General features: G+C 39.8%; 2 protein-coding genes across 2 annotated transcripts; one reads left to right on the top strand and one right to left on the bottom strand.

Annotated features, from left to right (window-relative positions):
- The first annotated feature begins 559 nt into the window (after window positions 1-559).
- Window positions 560-9,874, top strand: LOC108425691 (epithelial membrane protein 2-like). Its single transcript, XM_017694566.2, has 5 exons — window positions 560-683; window positions 3,762-3,844; window positions 4,619-4,721; window positions 8,298-8,438; window positions 8,617-9,874. Exons 2-5 carry the CDS (start codon window positions 3,767-3,769, stop codon window positions 8,775-8,777), a joined length of 483 nt encoding a protein of 160 aa, XP_017550055.2. The 5' UTR covers window positions 560-683; window positions 3,762-3,766; the 3' UTR covers window positions 8,778-9,874.
- Window positions 9,875-15,614: 5,740 nt separating this feature from the next.
- LOC108425588 (germ cell-specific gene 1-like protein) lies at window positions 15,615-26,397 on the bottom strand. The gene is made up of 7 exons (XM_037535568.1): window positions 26,159-26,397; window positions 24,841-25,137; window positions 21,901-21,948; window positions 19,881-20,045; window positions 19,650-19,761; window positions 18,509-18,867; window positions 15,615-15,691 (listed from the first exon to the last, which is right to left on the bottom strand). Exons 2-7 carry the CDS (start codon window positions 25,130-25,132, stop codon window positions 15,615-15,617), a joined length of 1,053 nt encoding a protein of 350 aa, XP_037391465.1. The 5' UTR covers window positions 25,133-25,137; window positions 26,159-26,397.
- Window positions 26,398-27,906: the final 1,509 nt, after the last annotated feature.

Below are 27,906 nucleotides of genomic sequence, written 5' to 3'. Positions count from 1 at the left end.
TATAAAGATGAAGGACAAAAACCAGATTCTGAGATGTACGTGGGCCACATCTCACAAGTTGAAACTATATCTATGCTAAAGGGGACACTAGGTTCTGGTAAAGAGAGAAAAGTCAGACATTCAATTCCTCCGTGCTGACACTCAGCAGAGGGAAATCCTTGTGACACAGCAACACTAATAACACGCTTTCCTTGGCAACACAACACCACAGTTTCTATAGTGACAGACGTTGGATTCATGACAATATTTAGGAGTTCCGTAAACAGGGCTGAGCACACTGTGACCACAGACTGCAGTCACCAGTGTGTGTGTGTGTGTGTGTGTGTATATGTGTGTGTGAATGAAGCTGTAGATGAGAACGAGTGAATAGTGGTACGTTTAACATGTATAGACAGGCATAGACAAACACAACACACACACACACACACACACACACATACACACAAACAAAGACAGCATAACACACAGACACACAGTAATCCAACCACTGCTAGACTGAGAGAGTGAAGAAAAAAGAGCCCACACCCTCAGACAGAGAGAGAGAGAGAGAGAGAGTGTGGGTGGGAGGGGCCGGAGGGCGTTGGTCCAGAAACTTTAGCTCCTCTTTAACTCTCGGAGCAGGACAATTTTGAGCAGAGAGATTCAGAAGGACATACGGAGAAACTGCTGCCGCTGTTAAAAAGGTAAAAAATAAACAACTCTATCTACACTTTAAATATATTTATCTGCAGTTCATCAGGCTTTATTTAAACTTTTTAATCTAATAATTTAATAAAATTTAACTATATTTAATTTAAACTAACTTCCAGTGTATACTTTCTAGAAAAACTGGGTGTGATTGGTAGCTGCTTTTGGCTTTTTATGTGTATGTTCTGCTTTACTGTTGAGATCAATTGGCCTCTGTGTGTGAAATGCAGAGGGAGTGGGTTTGGTTGGCCTGATTTAGTGTGGTGAGACTGATTAAAGCATAGCTGCATTAGAGCAGAAGAGCATTAGGGGAAGAGTTAAAGCGTTAAACTGTGATAAAGTTTAACATTTCAGCTAAATGTTTACTGAGTTTCACTGAAACCAGCTGCAGCTGTGTGTGTGTGTGTCTGTGTGTTTGTGTCTTATGACAGGCAGCTAAACAGATAAGACTACCACAAAAACACATAGGCATTTGCTAAGAGATTCGGGGCACTACGTTTAACTTTCTCATGTTGGTGCATGCCCATGTGTGCTGTGTGTGCTGCTTATTCAGCCTTAGGATTTGGAGTTTGTAGTATCTATATATATATATATATATATATATATATATATATATATATATATATATATATATACATATACAAAGACTCAGTCAGAAACTGCCTCTACCAGTACAATTTCTAAAGCTTTACCATCCAATCTTCAAACAGAGATCCTCATAGCTTTTATTTGGTATTTAGCATATTAAATTGTAAACACTGGTTAACCAGAGGAGGATGGGTCTCCCTTTGTGAGTCTTGGTTCCTCCCAAAGTTTCTTCCTCCAGACTGGGGGAGTTTTTCCTTGCCACCATCGCCTCTGGCTTGCTCACTGGGAGATATGTTATAACTGTACGTTTTCAAACTTCTGTAAAGCTGATTTGTGGCAGGATTGTTGTAAAAAGCGCTATACAAATAAACTTGAATTGAATTTTCTTATTTTAAGAGATGTTTGTTAATTAGATTAATGAAACTAATCTGAAAAAGATTTTGTTTGTAGAGAGAGAGAGAGAGAGAGAGAGAGAGAGAGAGAGAGAGAGAGTGAGTGTGTGTGTGTGTGTGTGTGTGTGTGTGTGTGAAAGAGAGAGAGAGACAGAGAGAGAGCGAGGTATTCTGAACAGTTACTTTTTGGGAGTGGCAGCGTTTTTGCAAAGCTTCAGACAGGTTAGAACTCATCATCCTGCCAACACCTACAGCTCATTCAATTCAGCTTTAACCTGTCTCAGCATAAAGTGCTTTACTGAGTGAAGAAGCATTATTAATGTTACTATACCGCCAAAGCATGGACTCATGAAGATAACTGAAGTAATAAAAGCCAATAGTAATATACAATTCAGATGTTTAGAGTCTGTAAGGAAAAACTCAACAATGGTGCAGTAATATTAGCACTAACAGGAACTATTTGATGATAACAATAGCACTAGATGAGCAATAAATACTATGCTATGAGAAGTATATACAATGGAGTGTTTCTCACAACATTTTTTCTGAGATCTTATTTAAGCCTAAAGTGAAGACTGTCCAATAGGAGGACGCTTGGGGATATTTCTATTGGCCCAGGTTTACTTAGAAATCCTGCTTTGGGTAATACCTCCCAGGTGTTTCAGGATTAGAGTCACACACCTGTTCTCACACATACACACACATAAACACACACACACCCACACCCACACACACCAGCAGAGTGATAGACAGGAAGTGCTATAGTTGGAGTAAAACATCAGGTTTTCGGAATACCTGTAGATTTTGTGTGAACTGAGCCAGTATGAACTATTCAAGCTCTCCTTTAAATTTCTAAAACTCTAAGGGACAGCGTTTGGGCCTTTCCTCTTTTCTCTAATAATTGGATAACTAACATATTGGTTTCAAGAATTTACACTGAAATAAACAAATATGGCCAACACAATGTATTCATAAAATGCATAAAAAAATACTGAGTAATTTACAGCTGATATATTACTTAGAGTGTACTGATCTATTATTTAGAGTAGTACCTGAAAGTTTACAATAGTTACTGAAATATTCACAGTAGTTACTGAAAAGTTTATATTAGTTACTGGATCATTTCTAGTAGTCACTGAATAATTTATATACTGGTTACTGAATGATTCATAGTAGACATTAAATAATTCACAGTAGTTATACAGTAGGAATATTTCATACTGATCACAGATAGTAATTAATGAATAAAATAGTGATTACTGAATAATTCATAATTGTTAAAGAAAAATGCATGCTGGTTACTGAATATTAGATAGTAATTAATTAAAAGTCATAGTGGCTACTGAATAATTCATAGCTGTTACTGAATATGTCATAGTGGTTACTACATAAAAATCTGTGATTGTATGAAACATTTAATGTGATTAGGATTCTTTAAAACGTTTCAATGCATCAGGAAATCTTACATTTCACTACATTTCAATTTGACCTTATTAATTTGGTACAGAATTTACATTTTTAAGATAGACCAAATACAAAGTTGTGGAACACTAGTGGAATACAGACAGCAATATATCCTAAATCAATAAACAATAATATTTTTTTTGTGAATTTTTATATATATAATTATAGCCTGAAAATATACTTTTGACCAAAAAAGAGTTTATATCTGAATTAATTGATTAGAATTAAATCTGATGTTCCAAAATTAATGTAGTTAATACAGCTCCCTTCACATCAATGCATTTTATACCCCTGGACACTGAACAATGCGTTTGCAGTTTAAGGGATTACAATTTTAAACCATGGCAGCTCCACCCTTGTCCTGTTCAAAAAATGCAGTTGAAAAAAAAGGGAGCAGCACTGCCTCATCTCATAAGGGGTGGGGCTTAAGACTCTGAGCAAGCTTAAAAACACACCTGAAGAGTTCAGTCACATTCATGAGTTCACAGACACAGACAGGAGACATTAATCAGCCACAGACAGGAGAAGATTAAGCACACGTACACAGCACTGTGGCTGCTTGAGAAACAGGAGATCCATTCAGCTTCAAGCATTCAACATTTTAAATATCTTTCTCTCTCTCTCCCTCAGTCACCATGTTGGTTCTCCTGGCTGGAATCTTTGTCCTCCACATCACCACTGTCATCCTCTTACTCGCTGCCACCATTGAGAATGTGAGTCACAGCCTTATAAATACTGTTTAGACACACTTTAGGGACACTTTTAAATATTAGTCTTGTTTATAGTAATTCAAGTCATACAAATACATAAATATGTTTCATTCAGTTGGTTTTGCAAGTGTTTCTTGATTTCAGAAATTTCAGAGACGCATCTGGAGTATTTAGCATCAGAGACTAATGGGACTGCTGATAAACTAGCCAAAGTAACTGAAGCTAGCTGTTTAAACAAAACCAGCTCTACCCTGTAGTGTTCCCACTTAAGCCTTACTCTCAAAACCTATATGTCCTCCCTAGGCTAGAGGGGTGTTATCAGATTTGTAGCTAGATAGCTATATAAAGCTAAAGTTAGTATCTAGCTTTCCACTATGTGCTGTGGACACAGAGCATGATTGACAAACAAACAGATACACCTTCTATGACATAGATGTCCCGCTGCTCTTATGTTTGGCTGACAGGGACATGGATATGCCTATTTGTCCTTTACTAATTGACAGGCAGATAGATAAGCATCCTTGTCCTGAATGGTTGACAGGGATGTAGATGCGCCTCCTTGTCCTGGTAGACAAGCACAAAGATGTGTCTCCTTCTTCTTATTCGTTGACAAGGATAAAGATGCTTTTTTTGTCCTGATTGGTTGAAAGGGACATAGATACGTCTCCTGTTCTGATTGGTGGACAGAAATGTAGATATGCTTCCTTGTCTTGTTTATTTCACAGAGATGTAGATAGGTAGGTAGATTCTTCTTCATTCATCTTCATCTCTTTCTAGGCTTGGTGGGTGACGAACGGTATGTCCACTGATATTTGGGCTCGCTGGATTTGGACTGGTTCTAACTGGAACTACACAGATCTACCCAGAGCTTACCCTGCAGGTAGAAAACATACATAAACACATCACTGTACATATATATACATACAAGGGTCAATAAAATGACAAAAAAAACCCAAAAAACAGCAGCAACACTGTGCCATGAAACTACCATGTCAGAATCACTGCTGTACAGAAAATGGTCCACCACCTAAATAAAGCCAGCTCAGTGGTGGTCCTATCATGGTCCCTCTTCATGTATGGATGGGGTAAATAGGGGCTGATAAATTGTGTAGCAAATGTCAATAAATGTAACCCTGAAAATGGATTTGTAGGTGTGTCTGATTAAATGCTCATGAACTGTAGGTTCAAGGTGCAGCTAATAAACTTGCAACTATGCAGTATTTTCCATATAGTAAGAAGTGTAGTTAGTTTGCATGCATTTGAGGTGTATATACTGAGTGTGCATGTGTGAGATTACCAGGCAGTGGTTATGTACTTGTGTGTTTGTGTATTACATTGTGTAAGCTTAATCAGAGGTAGACGAAGTACACAAATCATGTACTTGTGTTAAAGTAGAGATACCCAAGATAAAATATTACTCCAGTAAAAGTAGAAGTCCTTACTCTAGACCTCAACTTGAGTAAAAGTACAAAAGTATTTGCCTTCAAATGTACTTAAGTATCAAAGGTAAAAGTACTAAAAGATAAATTATGGCTCTAATGTCCTGTTATCATTTTTGTAACAAGACTCACTTCATGAACTCATTTTAGGTGAAAATCCTCCAGTGTCTCTCTTGGTAAACCAGTATTTTAATAGAACGTCATTAATTAGTGAAGCTGACATCTATTAAAATGATCATAAGCACAAAACACTGAAGGCAAACAGTTTCCATCAGTTAGAACCAAGTGGCTCTGAAATCACTTTTACAAACAAGCAAAGTTTCAGTTTAAGATTACTTTGTAAATTAGTTGAATAAAACAAGTTGAATAAAAACTGGCTTTAAACTCAGGATCACAAATAAGTTTTCCTTTACTGTATTGATCTGTAGGTCTCTGTTCATAAACATAAACTAACCAAAACTAATTTACTATAAAATGAAAGTGTTTGTATGAATTCAGAAAAAAAGAAACATGCCAGCCACAGCTGCATATGTGTACATATTTCTATATTGTGGTCTATTTACACAAAGTTAGGTTAATTCCATGATTTAGGTAGACGTATGTGCTCCCAAATTTTTACGCTGCTGCACTGACGTTGAACCGTGTGCTTGCACTGGGTTGGTATGACCAACAGGTCAAAACAAGCTCAGAACAAAGTTACCACTGTGCCCTGATTGGTGCTCTTGCTTTGCACTTCTTTTGTTTTGACATATTACGTTTTTATACACACAGAAACCAAAAGGAACAACAGATTTCTCAAAATGTAGCAGAGTAAAAAGTAAGATATTTTACTTTGAAATGTAGTGGAGTGAAAGTAAAAAGTCGCTCAAAATGGAAATACTTAAGTAAAGTACAGATACACGAAAAACTACTTAAGTACAGTAACGAATTACATTTACTTAGTTACTGTCCACCACTGAACTCAACAATGTAGTCTCATGCAGAGGAAGTATAGGGTAGGTGTGGGTGTGTATTGGCTGAGTGGGACATTACTATGTGTATGTGTTTGTTTGTATCCAACCCAAGAAATATTGTTCCATAAAATGAGTCATTAAGTATGGTGTGGTATATTCTGGAAAGTTGCCTCTTGTGTGTAAGCATGTGAAACTGTTTTGTATGTTTTTTCATTGTTTAGTGTGCGGAAAGAATGAGAGTGGGAAAGAACTAAGAGGAGGCAGTTGTTAGGGTGTGCCTCTATAAACACACACTTCAAGAGTCTCTCTCCCTCTCTCTCTCTCTCACACACACACACACACACACACACACACACACACACACACACACACACACACACATCATGACTCCCAAAACCAGGCATGAGAAACATAAACAGATTGGTATCTTACTAACAAATGATGCTGTGCTGAAGCAGAGGACTGTGTGATGAGAGTGAGTGTAGGGCTGTACGATGTGGACAAACTGTTTGTACTGACATTTAAAAGCCATATATTGCAACTTCTGTACACAATGCAACCCTTGGTACCCCTTGATGAGGTGTGACTAAATTATTTCTGTCCAAATTATTCAGTTTAAATAATATGAATGACTGTATTCATCTATCTGTAATTGATAAAGATAGTCTCTTTGGAATTAGTACACAAAAAATCTGTGCATGTTACAGCCCAAGATTAGCCTTATTATCCTTAAGGTCCATGTGACAACAATGATTTAAAAAAATGACATATTGGACAACCATGATTAAGTGTAGATGGATTGAATGCATAGTGAGATTGAATGTGTAGAGAAATTGAGAGTGAATGGGGGTTGAGTGTGTAGAGGGACTGAAAGTGTATAGATGTTTAATATTTTGGAGATGTTTTAAATGTTTTAAAACAGAGCAATAAAGTAAAAAGCCTTGGAGATAGAATGGAGTTTGTGGAGTCAATAGAGTTAAGAAAATATCTTTTTAGTGGAAAATGGTACAACTATGTTCCCTATCTAAAGGTACTCACATGTATCCTTGAGAGTACAACCCAACGGCAAGAGGGGAAGTGCCCCATTGACAGAGTGTACAGAACTGAGTGTGTAGAGGGATTGAATGTATTGGGGGATTGAGAGAGTAGAGGGGTCAGGGTTTGAGAGTTTCAAGGAATTGAATGTGTAGACGTATTTGAAAGCAAAGTGTGATTGAACATGTAGAGGGATTGAGAGCGAAGCTGCTGTAGATGGACTTAATATAGGCAGCTGTTCAATGTGTCATGGATTTAATATGTAAAGTTTGAAATAAAGATTAAGTATTTAAAAAGATTGAATGTTCAGAGGGGTTGAGTGTGAGGAGCGAATGAGACAGTATCGAGACTGAATGTTTCAGGGGATTGAAGAGGATTTAATTTTTTAATGGGACAGAAAATTTTAAAATTCTAAAATACATACTTACTCAATGGCGTCATCTATAGTCTGATTTGACTATTACATAGACAGCATCATTAAGAGCAATTCTTTGTTTTGGGAGTGGCCAAATTGCAATGCTTGTGGTGGGCTGAGGGCCAAAAGACAAAACATCATAAAAATAAAGAAGGTGGGTGGGTTTCAATTTGAGTTTTTAAAATATATTTTATAACGCTACACTGTATTTTGTTACTGACACACTTTTTAAAATATGTTTGTTTTCTCATTGGGTGAAGCTACTCTACAGTACTCTCACAGGCCACACTTTGGGCAGCCTTTGATTGAGACTAAAAACACATAACGTACAATTTATATACTTTAAAACACTTAAAATACCTACCAAAAAATAAACATTTCTTTTCTACATTGTTTTCAAATATACATGTTTCATGATATCAATGTTAATGTCACTGTGTATTTTAAATATTGTATTGTTGAATGCTGCTCTAATCCATTTCAGATTCTTGCATAGTCAAAAAATTGCTTTTATTGCTATGTCATGTAATTACAATAGAGTTGACATGCTATGTGTGTGTGTCTATGTGTGTGTGTGTGTGTGTGTGTGTGTGTGTGTGTGTGCGGGTATGCAGAGTACCTGCAGGCAGTACAGGCGAGCTCCGTGCTGGCGTGTGTGTTCTCTGGCATCGGTATCTTTGTTTTCGTGGCTCAGCTCTTCACACTGCCCAAAGGAAAGCGTTTCACTTTCTCCGGAATCTTCCAGCTACTGGCCTGTATGACACCACATACACTACACAAACTACACAAATTAAACACACTATAGAATTCCCACTCATATTCTCACTGAGCAGAAATCATTAATGCCCCAGCACAGTTCTGTAACCATGACAACATTCTACTCTTACACATGTAGCCTAGCATTAATGCAAATTACCTTTCTCTGTCTCTCAGGTTTGTGTATTATGATTGCTGCCTCTATCTACACGGATACTTTCCATAAAAAAGAGAGCGAGGGCCAGTATGGACCATCCTTCATCCTTGCCTGGATTTCCTTTGCCCTCACCTTTATCTCTTGTGTCATCTACTTCATCCTGCGCAAGAAGACCACCTGAAGAATGCACATTGAAAAGCACAAGAAAAGCCCAACAAACTCTTACAAACACACACATCTGTTAATGTGTGACTCTATTCTCACATCAGGATCTTAACCACTTAACCTGCAGGCTTATTATTCAGTAAATACTACAAAACTAATATGTAAGTTGTGTAGTTACAAGAGAGTACTGTCCAAGCTCCGCCTACAAATTCAATCTTTGGTAGCTACTGTTGTGAGGTTGGACAAGCTTTACAGAATGATGGGAAAACCCATTTTTTACAAAAGACAGAAGCAAACTTCATCATAGTCGCTCTATAACACTGAGTCGCTCTATAACATACAAAGCAAAATGTTTGAAATTAATAACACTAAATGTAGGTATTGTGGCTTGTGTGTTACAGTTTCTCATGAGTTTGAACAAGATTTGAGGTTGAACAGAATAAATTCTGTTCTGTAAAGCTTGTCCAATCTAGCAACACTAGCTACAAAACAACAACTTGTGGGCAGAGCTTAGACAGAATAATTGAAGTGTGAGCTCAAACAAGAGCCTTTAGGGCATAAAGGGTTAAAAAGCCAAAGATGCTGTGAGTGTAATGGTATGGGTGTGTTTGCTGGTGTTTGTGGGGCAGTTTTCAGGTCATAAATGTTTATAACCAGTTCTTGTAGAGGCTTCTGGGGAGGACATGAGAGGTTTTTAGTTCTTCCATCATTAATGTGTTACTGTATAAAGTGACTTCTAACAGTATGTGCAAATGAACAGTTCCTTACTGTTACGACCTAAACAATGAAAGAGAAATCAACATGACATGTGGAGACCTGCACCATGGCTGCCATTTTCAGGGCGAATGTGTGTAAATGTATCAATGTTATTTAGGGTCATGTGTGTATTATTGCAAACAGTGTGTGTCTTTAGAGTTACACATGAGTTGTGAGTCCTGGCACTAACTGGAACATGTTTGGTTAAATGTGGGTGGAGTTGGAATTGGGGGCTGAATGAATGCTTTTTTTATTTAGCACAAAACTATGAATGATTAGTTATTTTATTTTTGTTAAAGTATCTCTTTTATGCAACAGAAAAATTTGTATTAAAGTTTAATTAACTCACACAATGGACTACTTGTGTCGCTTGTGTTTCAAAATGAGTTTTTTTTTATTATTATTATTTACAGAACTGCAAAAGTCAAAGTCTAGAAAAAATAACAGGAAAAAAAAGTTTCCAAATCTGCCATTAAAAAAATAATTAACAGATATACACTTACCTTTGAGATAAATCATCAAACTTGTTGGGCCTTCAGACATCCCCTTGTGTTCCACTTAATCTTTAAAAACTGGGAGAGTCAGTTTTGACGCCTGAAGTGGCAGAATGTAACTGCTGCACCATTTAAGGTGGAATGGGAAAATTCTAACAAGAAGCTGGTGAATAGCTGACCTTAGCTTTGTATCACCAAAGAATTAGCGGTTGGCAATAATAAAGTTGTCCAATACCACTTTTTTGAACGCACATGATGCCCTAAATGTAACTAAAGCATAGCAGCGAGGTTGTTGAATTTTTCCCTTCTCAGCTATCACTGAAGATGGGCTGGGTCCCCTGTTAATGAAGCAGTGCTTTTTATTTTTTATTTTTAAATTGAGGGTTGTCTCATTTCATAGGGAAAGATTTCAACCACTACTACTTGTAACTCAGTTCCAAGAGGTTAGAGTGACACTCGAAAACAAGGAAAAGAAGAAATGGGATTGGCTTTTGAGAAAGCTTGAGTGACTTTTGAGAACCTTCTTATTCATTGACTTTTCTAAAAAAAAAAAAGTGACAAGTGATAAATCTCATGAGGGGGAAAGCAAGAAATTATATATATATATATATATATATATATATATATATATATATATATATATATATATATATATATATATATATATATATATATATATATATATACACACATATATATACACACACATATATATATATATATATATATATATATATATATATATATATATATATATATATATATATACACACATATACACATATACATATATATATATATATATATATATATATATATATACACATACACACAGTGTACAATAGTTGTATTAATATTATGCTATGAAATTCCTGCTAAATAGGTTTGGCACCACCCGCTGGTTAGTCAGCGTATTACAATTTCTATATATATATATATATATATATATATATATATATATATATATATTGGTGATTCGGTGCAGCCTCAGCAGTAGAATGTTTGCATGCTGCCATGGTGAGTACAGCTTTGTATGTTCAGCTCAGCAAAACTGCAAAAACTATGTAAAGTCCCTATTGTCTTAAAATACTTGTAACAGAGACCAGTATATCCAGTTGGGCTCTTCCAAGACGCTTTATTTAAAGAGTTATAAATTCGAAGCTAAACCTCAACTGAACTGTGCTGATGATAGCCTGTTTCCTTAGTTCCATAGCCTGTTTCCTTACTTCAAACTAACTTCAGACCAGAAAGCTCAAGGCATAGCCCATAGAGGGAAGAAACTTCACATGAGGAAGTCTGTTGCTCCTGCAAAGCTTTCAGCGGATGACTGGACTTCAGAGTGTCAAATTGCTTTTGACACCCTGAAGCATGATCTCATGCACAGTGTCACCTTGGCCCACCCTGATTTCAGCGAGCCTTTCATTCTGGCTGTTGATGCATCCTTTGATGGGATTGGTGCGGTTCTTTCTCAGGTTCCACCTGGTGAAACAGTTGCAAGACCTGTGGCTTTTGCCAGCAAAACATTGTCCAGGTCCCAGTTGAACTACCCAGCTCACAAGCTAGAATTTTTAGCTGTGAAGAGGGCTATTTGTGAAAAATTCAGCCACTGGTTAAAAGGGAAGCATTTCATTGCATGGTCTGACAACAACCCTCTAACTTATGTTCTAACAAAGCCCAAGTTGGACACATGTGAACAAAGATGGGTGGTCAAACTCGTAGCTTATGATTTTGACTTGAAGTATGTTCCAGGGACGAAAAATACTGTTGCTGATGCTTTAAGCTGTGAACTATTTGTCCAGTCCTGCATAAGCCATCGTCTCTGGAAAGACGTCTACACATCTCTTTTGGATGAGGTCAATGGAGTTGGCAGAGGCACTGTGCGAGATGCTTTCCACCTCACTACCAACTGCTTAGTTGTTCAGAGCCAAGCTACAACTGAGGATGATCCAGCCTTGGTGCAAGATCCCCCTTCTGGTGGCTCTATTAGTGCTGAAGAAGTTCAGCGGTTCTGGATGGGCCTGAAGAAGGCGCCCTGCTCGGCATCCCAGTCCAGGTATCTCAATTCGCAGGGTGGTATGGAGCCATGGAGACAACCTTGATCGGGCCCAGGCAGAGACAACAATCAGCAGGAATCCAGGGAAATGGAGGAGGATAAAAGAGCGTCTCGCAGCAGTGTTCCTCTGGGGGAGATGTGATGTACCAGCCAAGGCCAAGGCCCACGCTGATACGGGGAGCCAAAAGCAGATAAGAAAGGTGTTGCAGGCTTCGAGCGAGTAGCTGTATTTTTTATGGTAGCTCACCAAGTCCATTATGGTCACTCCAACGATCCATTTTCCTTTGCAAAGCCGCCAACTTCTCCACGATGTTATCCAGGGTACAACTTACAGTCAAATTCTGAGTGTTGACAGCTCTGCCCACCACGTCAGTCATGTGGGGCAGCTTCAAGGGGCCGTGGACAGCTGCCTCCATTCTGCGAATTTTGCGATACACCAGGGCAATACCTAATCCAATCAGCAAAACACCTGTGATCATGGTTCCGAATAGGTAGACGTCCTCAATATCCTCCACGGAGAGAGCCGCCAGGCACACGACACGCCACCTCTCCCATGCGTCCATCGTGTAGCCAGCTGCAAACGTTCCGGCAGGACAGGTTGGTTCCCCGAACCAAGACTTCTCGTCGAGAAGATGGTGTCAGTTGCGTTGAGAGACCATTTGATCAAATCCATTTTTTAGGTTTGAAGAACAGCGCGGAGAGAGTCTCTCAGTAAAGAGCTCAGACAGTAGACTAGACACAGAAGCAAAGCAGGAGAGATAAGGGAGAGGAGAGGGAGAAAGTGCGACCGCCTTCGTTGAGAGCCAAAGCAGAAATGGTGTGGCTCATGGTGTGGCTCATCAACTTTATACCTCTGTAGTTCCTGCAGCTCTGCACATCACCCTTGTTCTTAAAAAAGGGGACCAATACACTGCTTCTCCACTCATCAGGCATCCTCTCACTCTCCAGGATTTTGTTAAACAACCTGGTTAAAAAGTCCACTGCCTTCTCTTCTAAACAGCCCCATACCTCCACAGGTATGTCATCTGGACCAACTGCCTTTCCATTCTTCATCCTTTTTAAAGCTGCCCTCACTTCCACCTTACTAATTCTCTGCACTTCCTGATTCACTATCTCTCCCCACATTGTCCTCCTCTCTCTCTCGTTTTCCTCATTCATTAGTTCTTCAAAGTACTCCTTCCATCTACTCATCACTCTCTGTTCACTCACTAGTACATTTCCCTCTCTATCCTTTATCAGCCTAACCTGCTGTACATCCTTTCCAGCTCTATCTCTCTGTTTAGCCAAACAATACAAGTCCTTTACTCCTTCTTTACTGTCCTCTTTCTCCTCTAACTGACAACCAACCTGTGGTGCATATGAACTGACCACATTCAAAATTACACCATCAACCTCCAACTTCAGGCTTATGATCCTGTCTGACACTCTCTTTACATCCAGAACACTTTTCACAAACTGTTTCTTTAGGATTATCCCTACTCCATTTATCTTCCTCTCTACACCATGATAGAACAGTTTGAATCCACCTCCAATGTTCCTGGCCTTGCTTCCTTTCCATCTGGTCTCCTGGACACACAGAATATCTACCTTCCTTCTCTCCATCATGTCTGCAAGCTCTCTGCCTTTACCAGTCATTGTCCCTACCTCCAAACTCCTGCCTTTCCTTCTCTCTCGCTTTCTTCTAACCCGCCTTTCTCCTCTCCTCTTTGATGGTCTTCGACCTACAGTAGTCCAATTTCCACTGGCACCCTGCTGGTCAACAGCACCGGAGGCGGTCGTTGTTAACCCGGGCCTCGACCGATCCGGTATGGCAATCATATTTGTGATCCGCATGATAGTTTTGGCACAAGTTTTATGCCGGATGCCCTTCCTGACGCAACCCTCACCAATTATCTGGGCTTGGGACCGGCACCAGAAGTACACAAAGTACACCCCTAATGGCTGGTTTAGAATGGTTTATTTACCAGATAAAATAATTAAACACTTCACAGTTAAAGTAAGCAACAGTGACAGTGACAAAGGAAAATGACAATAGAACAGGATAAAGCAAAAACCCAAAGAAGTCTATTACTACAGATACACAATCATTAGAGATAACTAAGCATTTCAATAAATATACAATACATAATGAACCACACATTATTATAAAGTGAGTCATATTACATAATAACATAGGTTATTATAGTATTAAGATAAAGACAGATAAAACAGAGAGTCATACAAAATCATTACAGCACTGCTAAACAGATTTTTGTAGAGTGTGAGGATAGCCACAAGATTACTTGGAGGGGCTAGACTGCCTAGAGAGTGATTCGGTGCAAAGTCAAATCTTAGAGAGTTTTGGCTTGCTTCCTTTATATTTACAAGTATTTAAAAAAATTAAGAAAAAGAGCCACAATGATTAGTGTAAATGCAGAACTGCTTTTTCAATGCACTATTTATAAATTTTCTGTTTCCTGTATGCAATTTATTTACAATTTTTTCCATGTCCATTTATTGCCTTTTTATGTTACCAAGTACAAAAGAAACCAAAAGGAAACACAAACTGATACAAAGCTTGTATTAGAAGTAATCTATGGAAAATAAATGCAAAATTTGTGACAAGAGGTTGCTATTAAAGCTTAGTTTAGCTGGGTAACAAATTGTTAATTTTTTAATTGTGAGGGAGATGTTCTTTGCCTTCCTCGGGTGGTCAGGCTTGGTCTAACTGGCAGCCCACTCATAGGTTGGGATGTTACAATCCACTCTGTCCAGACGAACATCTCCCGACATTACCAAACCAGTTGTGCAATCTCACTGGAGAGCCCTGATGAGCTCCAAGTCCAAAATGTGGCAAGCCAGAAACCAAGAGCATTCTTTAAGGTGCCAAGTATTGAGTGCTACCTCGCACATGCTGAAAGTCCAAGAGGCACCTGACTGTATAGGCAGGAAACTGAGTGATCAGACATGGAGGCAGAGGGGTCTAAGCCAGTGTGAAGGGACTGCAATGGATTGGCTCCAGGCTAGAGACATGTAACATCGAGTTGAGCCACATTAAGCACAGGAGTATCAGATCACTGGAGAAACCATTGACCCTCACCACATGCTGAAGTAGCAATGTGGTGGTTTTCTTAGCTTAGCTCCAGTGAGATTGCACAACTGGTTTGGTAATGTCGGGAGATGTTCGTTTAGGGAGGCATGCATGGCTTTGAAAATCAACCCATGATCACCAGAATTACAATGTTGCTCACTGGGCTGCAGTGATAAAATCAGAGAAAAGGTGGGACCAGGGGTGTGAGGGCTATAGGCAAGGGATGAAGCACACCTGCTGGTTGAATCTCATAGTCTTTGTTTCGGGAAAAGATCGCACAGGCAGCTAGAATAGGCTGAACACCCTTGTCCATCCCATGCCACCTAAAGTGCCTTTGTAGAAATTCCACCGTGATGGACTGTGAAAGGGGATGTGCCTCATTGCAGAGATTGGACCTGCATTGCCGTAGGGAAATAAAGCCTCCCTGGGAGACCGCCTCCAGAATTTGGCCCCTGTCTGAGCACTTCTCAATTAGAGGCCTTAAGCCCTCAGTGCCAGGATCTGTGGTCCAGGAAGGATGGGCTCAGGGGGCGTCAGAGGTTGGAGATTCCCACTGCCTTTAGAGGGCATCAGGTATGCTATTCTTCAAGCCAGGCTGGTAATATAGCAGGTAACTGAACCTGTTGAAGAACATGGCCCATCTGGCCTGGTGGGGCTTAAGATGCTTGGTGTCCTGGATGTAAGCCAGATTTTTATGATCCATGCAGATCAGAATTTAATGTTCAGGCCCCTTCAGCCAGTGCCTCAAATTCCTCAAGGGCTCATTTTACAGCCAGGAGCTCTGATGTAAGTACATCAGTTTCTGATGTAATAATTTTGTGCAGAAAGCATGAGGCAATGAGAAAATAGGCACAGGGTGTAGTTTCTGGTCAAGGCCAGAACACTGGGAAAGCACAAGACAGGTAAATGCAGGACTGATGCCAGGGTTAGATGCCATATAATGCCCTCAAAAGCATTCTGCACTTGCACCAGGACCAGGGTCTACTGAAACTGTTCTTCTTGGTAAGGGCAGTCAGAAGAACTGCAGCAGTGCTAAAGTCCCAGACGAAGTGGCAAAGACCAGGAAGTGCTGGACCAGCCTGAGAGAGGTGGAATAAGACCACTCAATGACTGCTTTGATCTTGACTGGATCCACACATTTGCTTCCTCTGAATACCGCAAACCTGAGTAATGAAACCAATGGGACATGAAATACTGATTTCTCTTGTTTAACATAAAGGTGGTTCTTCATAAGCAGCTGGAGGATCTGTCTGAAATGAGCTACATTTGTACATTTGAGGGCCTTGACAAGGACATTGCTAAGGCATAGCCAAGATTTCATCCCCCTGCATGACACAGATAAAATTATAAGCACTGCTCAGGCCGAGTTTAGTGAAAATTGAGGCCTGCTGCAGTGATTCAAATTCCAAAGTCATCAGGGGCAGGTGATACCAATCTTTGACTTTAATCTTATTAAGCCCCAATAATCAGTACAGGGGCGAAGGCCCCCCATCCTTCTTCCTCACAAAGAAGAACCTAGCACCTTCTGGGGCGATAGAAGACTTTATAAAGCCAAATGCTAGAGCCTCCTGAATATACTCCTACATTCCTCTCCATTGAGTGCCTGAGAGAGAAAACAGCCTGCTCTGAGGAGAAGTGATGTCTGGAAGGAGGTCAAAAGCACAATCATACAACCTGTGAGGAGGTAGGATTTGAGACTTCTGTTTACTAAAGACCTCCAACAGTTGATATTTCATAATATTTCAGGATAATGATATTTCACAGGAACACAAGAGAGGTCAGGCTTATCTGAGGTGGTGAAAGATAGCTGTGGGGGCGACAATGCAGGGCTCTAAACAATGGGGATCCAAACCCGCCACTGACTGGGTCAGTCACTCCAGTCACAGGTTGTGCCAGTAAAACCATAGAAAGCCCTGTACCAGCTGTAGCTGAGGAGCTTAAATGAGGAACAGAGAAATTTCATCAGTGTGTTGACCCATATGCAGAGTAAGAGGATAGGGTTTGCTGGGTGCAGAACAAAGATGGCCTGCATGCCCACAACAGAGGCACTGACCCTCATGCATGTATAGATCCTGTTCCGAGTGAGATCCTGCCTTATTGCATGGACTTTTGAGCAGATTTTGAGGAGAGTGGATTGATGAGACACATTCTATGAATCCCCTCTCAATGCTCAGCAGGGGAAGCATTTATGTGGACACCTCAAGGAGGACAGAGAAAGAAAGGTCAACCCCATTTTACATAGGGACGATTAAAGCAAGAGGATATGCAGATGCTTGGTGGAAAAAGATCTTGCTCAAGACCATGCAAATTGGAGAAGGCTAACTGCCCAATACTCCATATAGAATGGGAGGATGTCTAATGGCCATTTTGACTGGAAATTAAATACTGCATATATTCTTTAAATGTTTTTAAAGTATAATGTTTTTAAAGTATAAAGAAAGTATATGTTTTCATTGTAACGTTTTTCATGCAAATTACAGAACGGTTCTGCGATTGGTTGGCATTTGTCTACTACTGGAGTACTGGTTATGAGCTAGGGATGACCTTATGTTATTGTAATAAAATACATCACAACACACTTTTTGAGTAAATGATGGGTGCACTCTGTACTTCTAAGACACTGAACAACTGCAAAGATTATAAAAAGGATTTAAACCAATTACAGAGAATTAGTAAACACCACTAACAACCAGTATGCAGTAAATGCCACAGGTGCATAGTAACATGCAACTAAATGAATGTCAGCCCATTGTGCCATTATCTGCCTTTCCTCACTGCCACCCCAACCAGTGGTTACTGTAATATTATAACAGACACGGAGAGTGAGTTAATACAGTATTGTAGAAGCTTATAGGTTTTTAAGGTACTGCTAGTCAGTGATCAGAGTCAGAGAGGGCTGTAATCCTCCTGTTCTGATGGAGGTGGAGACCCACTGGGGGAAGAGAGAACAAAGGAAATGGAGGGAGAGAAGGGGGGGTGGTTGAGTGAAAGAGAAGGGGAGAGTGGAGGACGGATGAGTGAGTGAGAAAGTGAGAGAGGGGAATGGTGGAGAGATACAGAGGGAGATGAAGGAGTCTGGTGGACAAAGGAAGAAGGAGATGTAGGGGAGTGGAGGAGAGAAGAAGAGAGAGATGGAGGGGACCGGAGGAAAGAGAAAGAGGGAGATGGAGGGGAGCGGTGGAGATAGAGAAAGGGAGATGGAGGGGAGTGGTGGAGAGAGAGAGAGGGAGCTAAAGCTGGAGATGGAGGGGATTTGTTGAGAGAGGGAGATGGAGGGGAGCAGAGGAGAGAGGAAGATGAAGGGGAATGGTGGAGAGAGAAAGATGGACGGGAGCAGAGGAGAGAGAGAGATGGAGAAAGAGGAGATTGGAGGCGAGAGAGAGATGGAGATGGTGAGGGAGGAGGATGAGTGTAATATGGATAGACAGGAGCAGGAGGGGAAGGGGGAGGGGTGAAGGATTTGTTAGGGGGAGATGGAGGGGTGCGGGGGCAATAGTAGGGCGATAAAGGTGACAGAGGTGGTGGCGGGGGAGATGGTGGAGGCAGAGATTGTGGGGGTGGTGGGGGTGGGCAGTAGAATGGCATGTGTGATGACTGCGGTGGAAAGGTAAAGTTTTTGCAGGGATAAAACACGGCCCTCTGCTTCAACCCCACCATCAGCTCCTTCTTAGTGTAGTTATTCAGTGTGGAGATACCAGAGGACATACAGCAGGTGAAGGCCACCCATGCCGTGCTTAAACACACAGGAGACAACAAAAAAAACAATTAAAAAAAATCAGATGTGTGTTGGGAATATAGTCAAATTCTTCAGGTTGTGAGCATCAGAAGAAAGTTAAAGAGACTGCATTTGTTAGATTTTGAAAAAGAAAAACTGGCAACCTAGAAATAATGGTGACAGTTTTCTTGATCAAGTATAGCAATTTCTATTATGTCTGAGAAGCATGTAAATGGCCTAAGTGAGCACTTTGACAATACCTCAGAAGCATCCAGAAAAGTTATAGTCTTTTCCTTTTTATAGTCAATGCTCTAAGTGACAGAGTAGGGATGGTACAAGGTTTTCTGTATTGCCACACTATTGGATTATTGGATTATGCACCATGCCAGTGAATCATCCAATAGTGTAACATTCCTCAATGAGTGATTTCAAGGATTTTTCACCCTCTGTGGAGAAAATCATCAAAAGATTCAGGGAATCCAGAGAAATCACTGTGCGTAAAGACTAAGGTGGAAAACCACAATTAAATGCCCATGACCTTTAATAATTCATATGGCACTATATTAAAAAATGGCATGTTTCTGTGAGGAATATATAGCCTCACTTTTTTCTGTCTGAGGCATGTGCACAAAGATTTAAGCATGCAGTTAGCACAAAGCAGACTGAGTAGACCAAAGAGCCACTGAACAGGTAAGTGCTTCTTTGCTTTAACACACGAGCCAGCTGTTATTCACTCATTATCATGCGCTGAGCCAAACAGAACAGAGGACAAAATGTGTGCAAGTGTGTGTGTGACTCACTAAAAGGCCCAAGAGTATCCATAACTGTGTGGTTTGAAATCCTCCGGCCCACTTGAGGCTGTGACTTGGAACACCTGCATGAACATGATGTGAGCCACCATCCCCACCAAACCTGAGAGAGAGAGAGATGCACACATTTCCAAACATGCAAACTAACTACCAGTTGCATTATGCGTGCATGCATAAAAGAACGATTCCATCCTAGTGAGAGCAGTAGCATGTGCAGCATACCTCCCAGCACGGTGAACACAGCAGCATAAGCATTCAGCAGCCATCCCCAGCGATGAGCCAGTGGCCACCAGGCAGACAAACACAACTGCACTGACAGTAACACACAACTGATACACAACAGACTGATATACATCAGCTCCATCCCCACACATAGCCAGAAGAATGCTACAGAGAAAGAGAGAGAGAGGGGGAAAAATCCTTTCAAAAGTTCAAAACCAACACATTAACATGTTAACATAATAAATGACTAATGCCATTACATTTTTATAACACCATTAATGTATTTTCCTGACCCTTAGAGTAATGTTGTATTGCAGGTTGAAGCCCAGCTGCTTATGTTCTGTGCGTTGCTATGATGTAATCTGACAAATCATTCCAACAAAGCATGGGAACATTTGAAGGCTGAAACCAACTGATAAAACAAGTAGGCTCTGTTATGCCTGTTTGGAATGAAAACCTGCAGCCACATCAACGGATAAGACTGGATACCCCTGCTACAGAAGCTAAAGAGCTAATACTAAAAGTAGACAAGTGATTAGTTGTTGCAATTATTGCTTGAGAAGCCTGAGAACTGTGGCACCAATTCAGAACACCTTTGAGGGACTGGTGGGGTGACTGAAAAATGCTGACAAGACAGATCAACTGGGCAACTTCAAAGCATGGATCAAGCAATAAAGGTCCCTGCTGAAAAACTTGCTTCCTATTTACATCATCACAGAATTGAAAAGGAGGTTTAGGTACTACTTGGGAAGATGGCTAGGACCGTCAAGGGATAGCATCATCCCTTTATGGAAGAATCTACAAACTGAGATTCCTGTTTCAAGTCCACTGAAGATAAGTTTAAGGTCATGTAAGCAAGGGTGGTGCTACAATCCAAAGAGTCGTGTGACTTCACCTGAAAATCTCAGGAAGAGGGGTAGACGCAGGCAGAGTAGAGTAGGCAAAGTCACAGCCACACCTGCTGTCCTACTAGAAGTAGCACAACACCTTCAACAGATTTTGTGGAGTATGTGGTGAAGACAACCCCCCAGAACTAATATCATCATAGTCACCAAAGACCATCATCATTTTGGAGGAACTGTGGAATGACTATATGGAGGAGGCATTTTAACAGAAAAGGGACAGTGCCATTCAAATGATGAAGTTGGAAGGTTTGTTGCTTGCCTCTGCAGGGTAGCCCTTGGTAAGTTGTACAAGGCACTTGACACTTGACACAGAAGAAGAGACTGGCCATCCACCAAAGCACAAAGAGCCTCAGTGGTCACAAAATGACAAGAGTAGACCCATAAGAATGTGCTGCTAGGCCACAAGCTAAGGCAGAATAAATTGTAGCAGGGTTGTCAGAGTGAAAGTGTAATACCTGAAATTCCTGAGGATCACAGGGTACACTTCTGATCATGTGCCCTAGAGTAGCATCAGAAGATGTATCTTGACAACTGTTCATCTGTAGAAACCAGTGGCTACCAGGAAAGCAAGTGTATTAGGCACATTATGCCAGGAAGAAGCAGGCAAAGTCATGGCTATGCCTACTGTCCTAGTGGGAGCAGCACAAGACCTTTGGAAAGACCTGGACAAATGGTTCATTTGAATGGGTGAACTAAGAAAATGCCTTATCAGCAATAATAAAATTTAACATGCCATTATCTTTGTGTTAACTTTGACATACCACTAATAATTACCTCTAAATAATCATAAAATGTAAAGCAAATGTAAGAGAATTCAAACTATATGAGCACATGTGGCACTGAGCACAATAAATTATCTACTCTCACTAATGATTTGCACACAGAGAGTGCATATTCATTTGCTATTGTAAATTTGCCATTTATGCCTTAGCCACAATGAAACAGCAGTTTTTCGTGCTGTTGGAACAAAACCTTGTATCTCCATTTTTGTCTATTTTCAGTTTTTGACATGATTTGGAAATGCATGATGGGCTTTACTGTGTGTGTAAATTTTATGATGAATGGAACTTTTTTTTTTTTGTAAGACTGCATTATGTGCGTCTCTGCTTTATTACCTTTCTCTGATCCAGGCGTCAGAGCCATGAAACTGCGACATTTCTCCTCTAAAACAGACAGAGATAGGAGTTATAGTCCTCTTTCACAGGTGACCTCATTGGCCACAGAAATTCTAGTAGCCAATCACATTCTCTTTTTATAAAATCAGTATTTCTGGGTGGGTTTTCTCTGGGTGGGTAGGATAGCCCTCTGCTCCATTACTAATGTGATGCTAGTCAGGGTCTGTTCACTGACATAATTAAATTGACAATTAGTCTTCTCCTCCAAGCTGTCTGGCAATTTTGTGTTAGCAGTAGTTTGAAAATATGCAATGTTTCTTCACATGCCTCAGAGCAAGGTCATGTTAGCCTTTGCCCTTCAGGTTTGTTGGCATCATATGAGGGGGAGCCCTAGCAAGGAATAGGAACTAGTCATGACCAAACTGGGGAGAAAATTGGTTAAGAGCAAGAAAATAGAGATGCTTAGCATAACATATGTTCTAGTCTACATTTGTCATAATTCTATAAAAATAGATTTTACCTGACCTTTGTTTGACTTAATCCTGAACTTATTTGAGTTGATCCAATCAGGCAGCTCTATGCAACCAGTGCTAAACTATCATAGTGGGAGCAGATTAAACATACTGCATGTGTTGTCTGGATAGCAACAGTGAGAGACTCCAGTGAAACAAAAGACTGAATGAAGCATAAAACAACTGATTTCATTTGGTAATGGTTGGTGTAGGAAAGCTCCATGATCTGTGCTCCACACAGCACAAACCCTGCTCCACAGTCCAGGCTTAAATTATCGGCCTAGTGAAATACTCACTTCTGTCTCTCTCTAATCCATAATTGAGTTCTGCTGAATGATGATGGAGACAAAAGCAGCCAAACATCCAATGCAATAATCTTCTTTAGAGGCTGTTACACAACACACACACACACACACACACACACACACACACACACACACACACACACACACACACACACACACACAAACCTCAGTTAAAGGCCTGTTCTAAGATTTGAGCTTGTTTAGTGGTTTTGATAAGTATAAAACTAAAGCTGAATAATCTGGGTGCAAGTGTAACATACAGCAGCACTGACTGGAAACATTTCATTCACCAACACACACACACACACACACCCCATCTCTCTGTGTACTCCCTCCCCTACCTGTTAGCTATGTTACAATCTACAGCATCTTGATATACTGGCTGATTTATCTTGTACCCTCTTTACAAGGTTCTACTTCTGTGTTAAATTCAACTGAAAACATTCAGCCCAATTACAGTTCCCACCCATCCAAGACTTTCTTGGACCATCTTGGTTTTTCGGTCATCTGTATATTTATTACACACACACACACACACACACACACATATATATATATATATATATATATATATATATATATATAAAATCGCAATTTAAAGTCTTATTTTATTTAATCATACCATCTGTTAGTTGCATGTTGAGGCACTAGGCAGCACTGAACTGCATTAAAGAGCCCATGTTACATATATTTTTCTAACCATATTCATTTTTTGTTACTGTGCCTTTAGAATAGACATAAATGATCTCGGTTCTGACTGGCTGCCCTGTATTGTGCCTTATTCAAAAAGCTGTGCAAGCATAAGCACGAATATAGTCATATAGCATAAGCATAAATCAGTGGAGTTAAAGTACTATAGGCTGAATAACCAAAAATGTATATACATTGATTGGTTTTTGTGGCATCATAAAAGCAATGAATTCAAAAAAGCTGTTTTTGCAGCTTTGTTTCCATATATGGAATGCATGGACTGGGGAGTGCATAGTACATTTTGAAACTTTATCTGTGTTTACATACTACATTAAACTTACAAACTTGTTTCTAAAAAGCGACAAAAAATCAGTTTTTGATTATATGGGCCCTTTAACTGAGAACATTAGGTTCTGTAGCTAAACTGACATCTGACTCAGCCTAGATTGCATCACAAGCATAGCCAACCATCTTCTGAAATTAGAAAAAAAATCAAACTACTGATCAAGTGTCCTTGAATTTTACAGGGCTGAGGTAATATCTCTTTGCAAGATTCACCATATTGTCTCATTTAAATTACTTTTTTCCATCAAAATGCAATGACTTTTATGGAGCCCTGCTGGTGACATCCTGTATAAATAAAAATAAGGCATGGCAACGCGGGAATGAGATCCTAATGCCTTACTAAGTCGTGGCAACGCATTATTTTTATTTATACAGGACATCGCCAGTGGGGCTCCGTAGACTTTTGACTCCAAAGCATCTTCTGATTTTTCATTACATTACCATTCACACACAGACAGGAAGGAATATCATTAACCAGTAATGTCACTTTCTCTCTTCTGACACTCCCACCTATCATTGAGGGAAAACACTCAGCTGAGAGTCTCTCCTTAATACCATGTTTCACACTGAAATGTCACTGTATGAAAGGAAAACGCATTGCAGTGAATTAAAAATGGCTGCTTCTGTTTTAGCTATTACACATATGTTTGTCTATTTTAAAATTTCACAAGTATGTCGTACATTGTCAGAAACCACACCAGCAAGTTTATTTGAGATTACTTGACAACCTGCTTTCAGGCAAGTATGTGATGATTTAGCCATGCAGTTAGCACAATGCTAATTGGTGAAGTATACACTTCTACTACTTGTTAGCTACACTAGCCTCACAACACTAGTGCAAAATAATAGTAACAAGCAAACGTCTTCGATTTCAAACATGCCGTAGTTTAATTAGTGATAGCTAAGCTAATGAGCTAACTGCATTACACATAACATTAATATTAGCTATTATTAGCTTGCTAACTATACATTTCATGGAAACAGTAAATGTTATTCATGTTAGACTTCATATAGTTCATTAAGGTCATCCCTGCTGCCAGACAAAAAATAAATAACAAAGTAGGATTTCTGACCACCTGCCCCCTCACCCCAAGCATCTGTGTGTATGTTTTCCTCGCAGCTACTCCAGATTCCAGCATGAAAGGTGGGGAAGATAAAGCGGTCGTCACCGGTCTCCCAGGAGAACTGAGATGATGTGTTGGACACACCAGGGACTGGGGTGCAGCGGTGCAGCCTGGAGGCGGTGCAGAGCGGCTTCGGAACCTTCTGTCTACCGGAACACCAATGAGAGGACAACAGGGCCACAGCCGAGAGGGCCAAGGCCAGAAGGGTCTGTAGGAAGGACAGTTTGGGGGAGCGCAGATGGGATAACACGGCCATCACCTCTACAAACACACACAGAGACAAATTGGACAGAGAAAGTGCAGTGTCAAAATTCATTCCCCCAGTTTTTCTCCTTACCCCAAATGCAGCTGATCAACCAAGACATATTTGGTGTCTGAAATTGGCTTCTTTAGGTTTGCATTGGAGCTACGGGCTAAAGTAGCTCACTGCATACCTAAATCACTCCCTTGCTTTAAATGTGTTTAAACAGTGAGCTGTTGAGTGTTCTCAAAAAGACTTGCATATCTAGGCATATATAGCTTCTAAGGGTAGGAATGCTCTAAGATCTGTTTGTATCTGTAAATATGAGAGAAATCTGATTCAAGATCTGCACACATTCTCATGCTTCTAAAACTGTACGACATGCTTTCATCTATAAAAATGGACAAATGTACACAGCATATTTGGTGCATTCTACCACTAAGGTGTAGAGCAGTGTTCTATCATTGCGAGGCCATGAAAATGAGCTCAAAATAAAAATAAACCATTGGAACCACCTGAGGTATTACTTTTATGTAAACCAACAAGCTTGTCGCTTGTATTTCAGCTTATATAGTTCAAATGCATTCAAAGTTTTGTTGATATACACATTTAATTTTATTTGTATAACAGTCACATTTCATTAGAAGTCCTAATGAAGTTACTTAAATATCTTTTTATATTTCTGTATTTGGCTAAAGTACTGACAGCTTTGTCACAAAAATAGTGTCACTGATGTTACTTGTGTAACTTTCTACGTACAATGTTAAACCAAAATGCTAGAGGACTGTATTTTAGAAAAGCTCAGATTTAGTACCTCTGTCAGGCTAAATCTGAGAAATATTACCAATATTGCTTAATATAACATATTTTACATTACTAGTGCAAAATTAATGGAGCAAACTTCATACACCTAGCGTAACTTTCGTAGCGTAAATGTCCAAATTAGGTTAATTCTTTACAGATTTGATTGTGGACCAGTGTTCACAGTCTAGCCAAATACTGTATGAATATTAAAATAAAAGAAGAAATCTTACCACTTACCATAACAAACAAAATTTGGAGGAAGCGATTTCTGCACTATACAGCTTTCTGCTTCTGTTTCATCTGAACAAAACCCAGGTGCCACAGTCACAAGTTAGTGTATTAAGCTCCACTCCGCTAATCCACAGATACATCACTAAATCCACACTGAATCAGATCACCGTTCTGCAATCTGTTTCATTTCAGACCAATCTCACACTCAGATATCCCAATGACCCCACATCATCCTGCCAACACAAACACACAAACATTCACACAATCTAGAGTGTGTTGGTGTGTGTGAGGTGGTGGTGGTGAGGGGGGTTCCCTGTGTTCATATATGACTGTAGCTAAATGTTACTGTGCTTCCCCCACAGTGCTCAAACATAGCTTAAAGACAATCTGAATATATTTGGTCTTATTACTTTCCAAGCTAAAAGTTAGCATTTTTTTCATTTCTATTCATCAGTAAAATAACAACAACCAGCAATAATGACTAGGATTGCTAAACGAAAGTCAAAATGATCCTGGTAGTTGCTTGAAAATTGAAGTCATGTATTTATTTATTTGTTTTGTTGTTTTTGCCTAATGATTTTTTTGTTTCACAGCTCACAGTCTTCGAGGCCTAGACTGCATGAGCCTGCACAACTGATGGTCAGGTTCCTGTCGTCCTGTCTCTTTCCTCTACTTCAGTATATTTTGCTAGGTTGGACCATGCCTTCAACATTAAATAAAGGTTAAATTCTAACAGACTGTATGGCTAGGAGAGAACTATGAGTACATGACTGTTGTGGGCAGCTTCTAAATAGCCCTCATTTTGTTTGACTAGAAGCAGGAGGTGCTTCAGGCATGGCTCTCCTCCTGAACTTTACTCAGTAACCCTTCAGCATGAGGTCTGCTGGAGATTTCTGAATTGTGTGTATATTTAAAATATGTCCCAACATGTTTTTCTTAATTTTAAGAAGAATGGGGGGTTAGGTGAAAGTTGTCTAGAATTGATAAGATACAGCTGAAATTTTGCACTTTTGAAAAGAAAAAGAAAAATAGATTTTTTCAGTCACTTGAGCAAAGCAGCTGTCCTTTACAGTGTGTGATAACTTTGAGGATTAAATACAATACAAATGTCCCAAAATTGCTTGGAATTAAATATCTTTACATCATTTTACACTAAAAGTAAGGAAGGTTTTTGCCTTCTCCTACAAAGTTGACATTTTAGAGATACCTGCTTTTCTTTAGACAGCAACAATATGATAATAGAGGTGTGCGAAAATTACTTTTTCTATTAAAAGCTGCATTTCCTGAAGAAAAAAAGCAAATTTTCTTGTGCAGGGCAACTAAATATCCCCACAAACTACAGGGTGGGCCACTTATATGGATACACTCAAATAAAATGGGAATGGTTGGTGATATTAACTTCCTGTTTGTGGCACATTAGTATATAGGAGGGGGAAAACTTTTCAAGATGGGTGGTGACCATGGCGGCCATTTTGAAGTCGGCCATTTTGGATCCAACTTTAGTTTTTTCAATGGGAAGAGGGTCATGTGACCGCGACCCTGACGGAGAAGCGGCTTAGAAAATGGATGGATGGATGGATGGATGGGTCATGTGACACATCAAACTTATTGAGAATTTCACAAGAAAAACAATGGTGTGCTTGGTTTTAACATAACTTTATTCTTTCATTAGTTATTTACAAGTTTCTGGCCACTTATAAAATGTGTTCAAAGTGCTGCCCATTGTGTTGGATGGTCAATGCAACCCTCTTCTC

The sequence above is a fragment of the Pygocentrus nattereri genome, chromosome 27, assembly GCF_015220715.1.
Source record: "Pygocentrus nattereri isolate fPygNat1 chromosome 27, fPygNat1.pri, whole genome shotgun sequence".
Classification (NCBI taxonomy): domain Eukaryota; kingdom Metazoa; phylum Chordata; class Actinopteri; order Characiformes; family Serrasalmidae; genus Pygocentrus; species Pygocentrus nattereri.
Note: the sequence above shows the minus strand (reverse complement) of the source record. Positions and strands in the feature narration are given on the sequence as shown.

Bases quoted from the DNA above. Each gene is read 5' to 3' on its own strand.
- LOC108425588 (XM_037535568.1), bottom strand. From the start codon at position 25,132: ATGGCCGTGTTATCCCATCTGCGCTCCCCCAAACTGTCCTTCCTACAG. The intron at 19,762-19,880 runs GTATGCTGCACA...TCTCTCTCTCAG, and splicing joins TGTGTTCACCGTGCTGGGAG to GTTTGGTGGGGATGGTGGCT. The intron at 15,692-18,508 runs GCCTCCAATCTC...TGCCCTCTAAAG, and splicing joins ACCATCTCCATCTCTCTCTC to GCAGTGGGAATCTCCAACCT.
- LOC108425691 (XM_017694566.2), top strand. From the start codon at position 3,767: ATGTTGGTTCTCCTGGCTGGAATCTTTGTCCTCCACATCACCACTGTC. The intron at 3,845-4,618 runs GTGAGTCACAGC...ATCTCTTTCTAG, and splicing joins TCGCTGCCACCATTGAGAAT to GCTTGGTGGGTGACGAACGG. The intron at 4,722-8,297 runs GTAGAAAACATA...GCGGGTATGCAG, and splicing joins ACCCAGAGCTTACCCTGCAG to AGTACCTGCAGGCAGTACAG.